General features: G+C 46.1%; 1 protein-coding gene across 1 annotated transcript in view; it reads right to left on the bottom strand.

The window, feature by feature from the left end:
• Positions 1-410: 410 nt before the first annotated feature.
• Positions 411-10,950, bottom strand: part of LOC119400522 (nuclear pore complex protein Nup58) — a 101,147-nt gene continuing 90,607 nt past the window's right edge. Inside the window, exon 3 of the mRNA XM_049412118.1 lies at positions 411-538. Within this exon, the coding sequence (XP_049268075.1) occupies positions 411-538 (128 nt within the window). The remainder of the gene's footprint in view (positions 539-10,950) is intronic.

Genomic DNA, 10,950 nt, shown 5'->3' on the forward strand with positions numbered 1-10,950 from the left:
TCTCTGGGAGCGCGAACTTGTACTGTCGAATCTTTTATCCCAGCAAAAGTCCCGTCTATTAAGCTTAATAGTGCGACCTCTTTCGCGTCCCCAAATTTCAAGGGTGCATGTTGTGCTGCGATATTTTCATTTTGTAACAATAAGTGGGATCGAAAAAAGAACTCAAATACGGGCGTGTACTTAAACTACACACTAAACAACTGAAAATACGAGCTACACAAAGTTAAAATATGCATCTAGAAGATCCCATGTTCCTTTGGGAGACGTGGAAGATGCCAGAAGGCCCAAGGGAGTAGCCGGCTATGCAGCAAGAAGGACGAAAGTAGGGGCGATCGAAAATATGAAAATACAAGAACTGAGCGGAATAATAAATAGGAGATAGTGCTAGGCGAACAGAAAAACGGAGGCGCTTAGTTCTCAACGACAGCGTAGCCCTGCCCGTCCGTCCAGTCGTTCTTCTCGGGGAGGCACGAGGACGGAACGGGGCCGCCCGCAGGGAAGCCAGTCCCCACCGACTGTCCATTCTCTATGAGACGACCTTACACGTGTAAGGGCATTCAGAGTCGCGCCGCCGCCACAAAGCGACGACAAGCGGCCCACAAAGGAGGAACACGGCTTTGCTGTACGCATTCTTTGTCGTGCCTCCTCACCACTACCTGCCTCGCTGGCTAGCACGTTGCCGAACTACTTGGTGTCAACTTCGCTGCCTCTTCGGCACAGAGAAGGCGTCACGAAAAAAGGCAGAGCAGGCTGTTTAACAAAAAAGAAAATTACTTTTTGCACTTTTCCTTTTGTTTGTTTGTTTTTGCTAGTTTAACTTCCTGTTTTCTTACAGCCCCCTCCTGCGTTCTACGTTGATATTCAGTGGTGACTTAGGTGATGCTGGGTACACGGTGACTTCCGAATAGGTCGTCGAGTGCATGAGTTTTGTTTTGAGCGAAATTTCATCACGCCCGTGTGAATGTCAGATGAAACTCCTATAGTGATCGAAACCAGCCTTACGCTGAGCGCTGGGATTTCTGATCAGTTCTAACAAGAGTTCTCTCACCGATCGCGCCGCACTCATTGCACGTACACTGGAGGGATGGCTAAGTGAGCAGCCGGTTTCGGGGCGGCAAGCAAGGGGGGAAATCTGGGTTCTGCCACAGAGTACTATATTCGGCGCATCAATTCGATGGCCGTGCTCGCGCGCCATCTCCAATACGTGCATGCGACACTGCGGCTAATGACCGAAGTTGTTGGGTGTGCGCCGATATAAACCCCCGTCCTGCCGGCCTCCCCCGAAGTGCGACCACAGCAAAGGGAAGCCAGCTCGCCTCCCTGCGACGCGGTGTCAACTCGAGCACGGGCAGAGCCGTAGCCGGGTACACCCAGCCACGCTTTTTCACGCGTGAATGGTGCGCTCCGGATTCGCACCTGCCCTTTTGATGAAAGGGGATAACGACGCAGCCATCACTCCGTTCCTCCCTATAAATTTACAAAGCCGTACAGCGCGCGTGCTCGCCTCCACGATCACACTATATTGCTGCTGCTTCTGCTATACTTCTTCGCTCTACAGCGTGGCTTCGGGGCACGCCGTTTGCGCCGCGAGCGCAATGAAAGCTGCGTTCCGCACTGCCCACTCGCTGTCGCGCTGGCAAATTGATGTACGAACATGACGAGGGGAGTGCACCCGTCGCGCTACGCTCGTGTGCGCTTCGCCTTGTTTTCCTCTTGCACCCATGTCCCGAAGCTACGTGTGTGGGGAGGTGGCGAGTAATTGGATTGAGGATACAACATGACTTGTGTCCTATCATTAACTCCTCTTCTGCACGCTCTCATGCCTCTGTGCGTGCGTTTTACAAGATTAGTAACGATCTGTAGAAACTCCTACCCCAGCCGCGCTATACGAATGCTTTAAGAATTTTTGTCCGCGGGAACCCCGCAAAAAAAGTAAAAGGTTGAAGGCAGTTTAGTAGATGTAGTTTGATAGCCAGCTTGTTGAAGGAGCCGTTGTCCTTGTGAGTGGTGTATTAGATTAAGTACATTGCATATCAACTCTGTGGAATCCCGCAAGGTGGAGGAAAAGTTAAGAAAGGGAAATTGACAAGCGCCCGTTTGCAGCACGAAGCCACAAGGAAATCCATACAAAGAAATCCGTATGGATTTCCTTGTAGCTTCGTGCTACAAACGGGTGGTTGTCAATTTCCATTTCGTATATTAGTATTACACATAAATGTACATATCCTTTGTTGAGTATGAATTGCTTTCGAACGAATACGTATTCGTATAATCTTCCGCGTCATGCAGTGTCACTGCCGCGTTAGTGACAGCCAGGGCTGGGCAAAGATACTTTGAAATTGTATCGCGATACGATACAAGATACTCAGGCAAGAAGTATTTGAGATACAGATACAAGATACTGCCAGAAGAATTGTATCCGATACGATACTTGGCAATTGTATCTTAAGATACTTCGATACATTCGCAAATTTCTTTTTATAAGTCCATATAATGTAGCAGCAAATGCCTACGCACAAAATGTCTCCTTGAAAATTTCTTAACTGTGACCCATTTCGTTTCATTTATTATTTACATCGTACTGTAGGCCATGTGGCCAAAGCAGGAGGGGCAAGGTACAACATAAGAAACACACGTACAAGGCCCAATTGAAAATCTCAAACGAAGGAAGGCAAACGAACAAACGGCTCTAAAATGAAAATGTTGTTTACGAAATAGTGAGAATGTAATTATGAATTTATTCAGGTGAGTCCAGATGATGAAAAGGTATCAGGTTCCATTCCTCAGTAGTTTGAAAAAAAAAAAAGAACATGAGTGAAATGTCTGTTAGTATCACAAAAATTTTCCCTTCTTCCGGAAATTCATTGGTTTCCTTCTGAAATAAATTATGGGCATTTGTTTTAGCTTCTTAACAGGACAGCTCTTTATACACTTCGCTGACAGTGCTTTTTGCTTGTAATTTTTGCAATTGATGGGAGTCGCTGCTTTGCGTGCCGACCAGCTAACAGGTTGCCATCTAATCACAAGAACTTCAATAAGAAGCCTTCGCACGATGGCGCAAATACCGGTGTGGACTTTTGCCTTGTCCGTAAAAGACCGTTGGCGCAATACCGGATCACTGGACAGGTGCAGAGCAGCAAGAACGCTAGTAGCGAAATTTTTTTTTCTTGACTCATTGTGTATACCACGGGTCTCAAGCACGTGGCCCGGCCCGCACATATGACCGTCTTCGTTCCATTTGTTTTTATTTTGTTAATAAGTATTTACATGAGCTACAATGACATGACTGGTCTCAATCATTCTTTTCGTGAGGACATGTGGTCACCATGTGTTGAAACATAACCGTGGAACAAAAACTCGGTTCGATCTCGGCCGCGGCGGTCGCATTTCGATGGAGGCGAAATGCTAGAGGCTCGTGTACTTTGCGATGTCAGTGCACGTTAAAGCACACCAGACGGTCCGAATTTCCGGAGCACTCCACTATTACTTCCCTCGTAATCATATAGTGGTTCTGGGACGTTAAACCCCAGATATTATTATTATTAACACAAACTCTATATTTCACAATCCGCGTCCCGATTTCAGTCATTCTGTAGAACGGTATCGATGTTTCTCGAATCCTGACTCCAAAGTACTTTCAGAAATGACTTACATGAGATATGGGAAAGGCTTCCTTTCAAATGGCAACGTTGCTGTCATCTTGTTCAAGCCATTTCTCCCCCCCCCCCCCCTTTCAACCTTCACTTTACTGCCCTGGCTCTTGCGGGACTGCATTTGGTGACTGAGGCCCGCTGGCTATACGGCGAGTTTGAGACCCCTGGTATATACGTAGAGGATGTAAAACTGCAATGAATTTTCATATTGTACTTATCTGCTGGCATAAAGGATTCTTTGTTGACATACTCACTAAAGTACAATCTTTTAACGATTTTTCTTCAACGAGAAAACATGTGCAATCCAGAAAAGTGTCAGACGTATTGTTTAGTTGCACAAAGCGTCGCGGGATACCACCGCCCTTCGCGCTATTGCCACTTATAGTTCTGATTACGTGGCGATTAGTAACACTAAAAAATTCAGGAAGGCCTAAAACAGGAAAACAAATATAGGTAAAATAGAGAGGCAGTTCCCTATCAAACATTCACACTAAATGAGTACAGAAAGACGATACAGACGGTGCCCTTAATAGCTATGACAATTAGCATGAAGTGTCGTCAAATCACCTGTGAAGGTGAGACAATAGAAAATTCAGTGCCTATGGAAAATTGCCTGAAACGGGTCGTTAGGACGCTCATCAGAAAAACAGAGCATTCGGTATAACAGCGTTCCTCGAACTCCCTACCTAACATCTTTAAGATGGCTCCTAATAACTTCCTCTTTTATAACACAAACTCAATTTCGCTATTTTACTAAGCGGTAAAGAATGTTTTGTACTGTATACTCAAGGCGCGCCCACATGACTATAAATGTTTCAAAATCGCCTTGGCAACGTGTGAATGTGTAAGCAGTAGTAGAAATAATGCAGTCAAAAGAATAAAGCAGAGATCTTATTTTGATAGCCCGTTACAAAAGATATACTGCAGTGACCAGACCGTAAAAAAACAGTACAGAGACCTAGCTAATGTACAGAATGTAAAAGGACAGCTAATAAAGCACTTCTGCTAACATTCAAATTACGATTTCATAAATCCTTTGAATAAAGACAGCAGGAAGAAAAAATACGGTAGGCCAAGATATCTTCTGTTAGGTAAACGCTCGCTCTATTATATTTAGCATCAGTATCAGTGGTGCTAAAGTTGTTAGAATCTTGTTTGCATGTAAGTTAATTCATTGCATGTAAGTCAAACATACATCCCCGAGATCCTTCAAATCGCTGATATGTAAAAGCCACGAGACGCAAAGCAACCCCATCCTTGCAGGCGTCAGATTTCGTTACAAAGCAAGACGCAAGAGAATCTTCAATAAGGACGCTATAGCAACATCAGAGTTTGCGCGATAGACGCCGCACGCATTGGAGTACTTGGCGTAGGACAGTGGTCAAGAGCAAGTGTCATGGCACTGGCGCAAATAAAAAGAAAAAAAAAGATTGAGAAAACAGAAGGCACATGAGATGGGCGTAGACGTCCGCGCGCTTGTTTCTCTCGAGACTGCGCGAGCGCTGCCACGTGACTCTGCTCCACCAATAAGGGACACGCAGACCTCATATTCTGTCCTCACTGGAGGGCACTGGCAGAAAGAAAATTTCATCACTGCCTTTAGTTTTATTCAGATGGCATAGTGGCGCCAGTACCAGCTTGAGGAGCTGGGTTTGGCCAGCGATTATTGTTTCGCACAGTTGTGTTGCGATAGCAGTATCTTGTATCTTAAGATACACGATACATTATCGAATGTATCGGAAATACAGATACAGATACTTGTTTTGCGAGGCGTATCGCGATACAGATACAAGATACCCAAAGAGTATCTAAAATAGTATCTAAGATACATGTATCTTCGATACTGCCCAGCACTGGTGACAGCAATACGTGGTGTGTCACTGACATTTACGCCACGATGAAAAAAAATCAAAGTGCAGTTCTTGTAGAACAGTTGCGTTAACCGACGGTTTCATAAGTTTAACTTCGGTCGTTGTTAACTTCGGTCGGACACAGATGGCTATGTAATGCTTTACCCTCTTCCCTCGTTATTTTCCTCCTCCTCACCCGGCACTTTCCTTTCCCTCCCCTTGCTGTGCCATACTATGGATGGCTATGCAATGAGTTCGCCTCTTCCCTCCTCCTCACCCTCACTTCTCTTTCCCACCCACTTGCTACACCATGCTATACAAGACTATAGGCTATGCTTTCTTCCTCTCTCTTTCTGTTCCTCTCTGTCTTTGTCTGTCTCTCTCTATTTTTCTCTTTCTTTCGTTGCCTCTCTTTCTCTGTGTTTTTCTCTCTCTGTGTGTCTCCTTACTTCTCTCTTTCTTTCTCATTCTCTTGCCCATAGCAATGCAGACATGTGGTTCTCTTTCTATGCGAAACGCTGCACCGCTGTGCCAAGTGGTTGCTAGGCAACGCACAGTGAGTGACGTCATAGCCAGGCACCGTTTCTGGTCTACGCGATACGGAGACTGCTCCGCTATAAGAAGTCCCTGTGTCACTTTAGAGGTTAGTGCTTTAATTGAGAATGTTTTTCAACGGCAGGGATATCACTTTCATATGCTTTGCCTTGATAAACGAAGTGTGCGTGTATAACAATTCTACCTTTCGTTGTCCGTGCGTAGCTTTTGTATTAGAATTATCAAATGTAGAACAGTAAAACGCTGCCATTAAGATGTGCTTTCTATCTATCTATCTATCTATCTATCTATCTATCTATCTATCTATCTATCTATCTATCTATCTATCTATCTATCTATCTATCTATCTATCTATCTATCTATCTATCTATCTATCTATCTATCTATCTATCTATCTATGTGGCAAGGGAAGGGGAAAGGAAGGAGGATCAAATAATAGCGGATAAGTAAATCGATAAGAATTGGATGCTACAACGATCAGGAATAATAAAGTCTCTGTGACAGGCTACAGAAATTCAGAAAATTTAATCGCGCCTTGATTGACTTCTGGTTTAAAGGCCGCATATGCTAGCACTACAGGTTTGTCGGCTCCAAAAATGTCCATTTAAACGTTAAACGGGCAAATGAGATGTGGCCTATCTCAACGGCCTGTGTGTTGCCAGATTGTTTCTTTGTTGCCCCAGTTGTCATAAGGACCACGGTCTCACCTATGCTAATACGAAAGCAAGTAATTTTGCAAAGGCACAGGCCACAGTTGGCGAGTACGGTTGCCTCGCTTCAGGACATTCGATCCAGATAAAACTAAATTTATCTTGTCTCTTAACGATGGTTGACGGAAGAGAAGGATCGATGAAGTGAAGAAGTTGACGCTGAAGACTTGGTGTGCTCCATTATTCTTGCTGTGTAGCATTATTCGCCGGAACAATAATCTTCCCTGCTGCATACTTTATTCTCAGTTGGATGTGTTCCTGCATGCCCTTTTCATGAGCAGATCGATCAGCTTCAACGAAACGCACGGTACCCACTATGCCGCCGTAATTTGGAAGCCACTTAAAGGGCCCCTCACCAGGTTTGACAATTTTGAGCTGACGAGCGCAATCCATGCACTAGGCGCTCACCATTACGTCTGCCGAAATTTGCAACGCTACGCGCCGCGTAAATGGGTCAAATTTCAAGCTGAACGCTGCTTGCCCTTCTTCTCGCGTCCACGCGCCCCGAGAATGAGGGGATGACGTGCATGAGAGAATGGCCCTACGTAGATGGTAGTGCTGTGACGTCGCTCCTCTACGTAGACGAGTGTGCTCTGACGTCGCCAACAGTAGCACGTGACACTGCGATAATTATTTGACACGACGCGTAGTTTTTGTAATTTGTTGCTTGAATGGATGAATAAAACTTGAGAGCAATAATAAAACACACAAACGGAATGTGTGCGTTTTCTTTTTTTAATTTTTACTGCGAATCGCAGCGAGATTCGAGACTAATCTACCTCCGTTTCGCACGCGTTCGTGTTCTCGCGCTTTGTGCATCGTGCAGACGCCACCCTTTACAACAAAACTAACTTTCTACTGCGTTCCAGCGCTCATTAGGCTCATTTATCCTCCCGCGTCTAACTAGATGTTCATGCGGCACACCGCTAGTCTCGCGTCCGTACAAATGTTGCAGCTTTCGTGCTCAGTAATAGGTTGAAAGCCAAGTGATCGGCGAGGGCGCATTCGGCATAACTTGCAGAGATGAAGCGCAAAGAACGTCGCCACAACACCGCTCGCGTCTCGGGGGCTCGGGCTGGTTCGGGCGCGTCATGCGCTCGTGACATTCTGTGCGTATGACGTGTTCATGCGTATGCGTTATGTGATCCTTCCGCTCGCGTGCCGAAGAGGGCAGGGAAGGGATTTGGCTTGCGAAGGCTACGCGGAGCGAGCGGCGAGGGTTTGCAGCTCGCCTCCTCTCATCATGGTTTCGCGCCGCTACAAATTATTGTTTTTCTCAGCTTCTAACCGACCGATTAGAAAAATTCTTGCGGCATAATGCTCTTTATTGGGCTCGCAACAACTTGCAATGTGTAACTAAAATTCGTTAGGTCACCTGGTGAGGGGCCCTTTAAACGTGCCGCCGAATCCTTGCTCGACGAAGTGACGAGTATATCCAGCTTTTTGAGCTAGTCATTGGTAGGACCGGAATGCGACCTTCTTGCGGAAAATGCGTCACTCAAGGAAATAAGAACATGAAGGACGAGACATTGCGCGGAATAAGCAATAATTCAAGACGTCGATGTCCTTCCAAAATCTCACCTGGGCGTGACCAGCTTCCTAAACAGACGCTGGACTCTCTAACGAGCTTCCCATGCAACAGTACATAACTAGTCACACTTAGCCCTCTCCCGCCTCCCTTCCCTCAACAAGAAATCGAGCCATTTTATTGGGAGCAGTTATTTTATACGTCTTCTGCCTGCAGTCCGGGATTTGGTTTGATGCCCATTGAGCTGTTCTGTTCTGTTTTAACTGACTTTCTGTGGAGAGGTTGAGTTTTATATCACGTCGGATACTCCATATCTATAAGTTTTGCAGCGAAAAAAAAATGCGGTTATCCCAAAAACAAAAATTAACAAGTAAAGAAAAAACATAGCAAACTGAAACAAGTAAAAAAAATTGCATGGCAACGTACACTTCGCTTGCAAGAGTTCACATTGCAATAGAACGTTCACACGCACACATTTGTATCAGAGTTAAATCAAAAGAAAAGAAAAGCGGCATTATTTTGGGGCCCGGGCTTCGCAACAGTCAGCGACTACAATAAAACGTCTGCCACCAGCACACTTTGACATAAGCCAGCTGGGTACTGTTGGCCACAAAAGCGGCCTTTTTTCTCAGCGGTTAATCCACTCAACTTTGCCTTCCCGACATCGTTGACCGCAGCAGTCTTTACCTTCCGTGAAGGCCCTGAAGGCTTCCTTTCCCATTCTTGTAATAAAAAAGGAAGCAAGATTTCCTTCCTTCGTTTTCTCCGCAACAATAAAGCCATGTCGGAAAGAAGCCAAAGCCGCACTTCCCAAAAGCCATCGCTCACCGACGCGTGCTCACACTTAGGGACCGCCTTCGTGCTGTGGAATACATTCAATGTTCCCTTGGTGCCAGTTTTCCATGGCGCGGTTTACCTGTACGCTGCTTGCTCGCGCACGAATGCAACCATTGCGATTCCAACTTCTCGAGCTGTGCAAAACAAGACAATGGGCGCGCAAGCCTTCCAGCGCTAGTATAAGTGACTATAGTGGTACTCCAGAAGCCAACCATTGATTATACTTTTTTTAACGGTATTTCTTTTGGGAAAAGTAAAAGGAAATCATGAATGAAGGTCATTGAGGACGCGAAAGCGGACGCTGGAAAATGAAAAGAAACACCAGAAATACGAAATAGAACGAAAAAAAAAAATGCCGAATATTTTAACAAAGCTTCGGATTCTCGTGCCGGCAGAGTGTTCAATAGGCCGCTCACGCCGGTGCGCATCGATAGCTTCTGCGGCAACAGTGTAAAGAAATAACAATAACTGGATGAAATAAATCTCAGCAGCCGGGTCGTTTCCATTCTGTTACCGGTTCGCCTGGCGGGTGAGACGCAGGCAGGGTCTCCTTAGAAGTCGTACATGGGCACGCTTAAAGCTGCTCTTCATCGGTCCTCAGACAAAGGAGGTGCCAATGCAGCCCTTAGCGCTTCCGTGGCAAAGCCTGTGGTCCTTCTTCCCACCGCCTCCGCCTCTTCGAAGAGCCGGAGGAGGCGCGCCAATGGATTTCCTACAAAGAAGAAGCGCGCCCGCAAACGGCATTGATCCCTCGCTCTGCCTTCATCCCTGGCCGGCGGCGTCCCTTGTGGTCGTCGAGAGGCCGATTACACGCTCCGCCGCGTCCCTGTGCGGCCGGCGTCGCGTGAAACGACCCGTCCGGCGCGCACACCTCTGGCGCTTCTCGTGCAGATACGCCCCGATTGTGAGTCGGACGAAGTCGCGACAAAAAGCGAGGGACGAAGGGCGGTAACGCGCGAAACCAACACACGAGCAGACCACTTATGCCTGTCGAAACTCGAGGGCTCCCGTGGTCGCCAAGACAATGTTGAATGCTTGTAACGGAAAGCATTGGGGCCTGACCCCTCCGACTTCGTAGTTCTCACCCCTCGAGGACCAGAATGACCATAGCGCCTTCTCGGGGCGACCTTTACCACCAACCCTGGATGCACGTGTCTCCTTCGCAAGCTATGATCTGCTTTACAAAACCACAGCAGAGTCCTTCGGAAAGGCATTGAAGGACTCTGACCACAGGGCTTTTGACAGGGTAAAAGTTCATCAAAAAAACCGAATATTCAGTCATCAGGGGACACATAGTACAACAATTACTTCAAAATATTAGTATTTCGTTCTAACTTAGCGAGGACTGAGTCGGCATTAAAAATTCCTTTTTTCAGTGGCAGTTACGAAGGTGATGCATTAAAAACCGTAACTGCAAATCAGAATTGCCATTACACAACTTTCTTTTATCCCAGTGAAGCGAACGGCGTTGCTGAACATGACAAAAACAATGCAGTTTTCCAGCGCGAAAAAAAAAAAATACCTACAACGAAACAATGGGGCTCTTCTCTGCCCATTTTCCGTTAAATATTGTTGTTTTGTTTTCTTCACGCAAGAAACCATTTCGCAGCAAACGTAACGGCACCTACTAGCCCAGTTCTCTTATTTATAGTCATCTGTAGCATACCAAGAAATTTCAGACAACGAATTTTAGTTCGTTCGCTGCACGACGCGTCGCTCGAATACTTTCCCACCTTTTACAGTATTCATTATACCTGTGAAGTGTTTGTTGTTGGAAGCTGTTTTTTTTTTGTTACTTCAATCGTATTTATGGGCGT

The sequence above is a fragment of the Rhipicephalus sanguineus genome, chromosome 1 (assembly GCF_013339695.2).
Source record: "Rhipicephalus sanguineus isolate Rsan-2018 chromosome 1, BIME_Rsan_1.4, whole genome shotgun sequence".
NCBI lineage: Eukaryota > Metazoa > Arthropoda > Arachnida > Ixodida > Ixodidae > Rhipicephalus > Rhipicephalus sanguineus.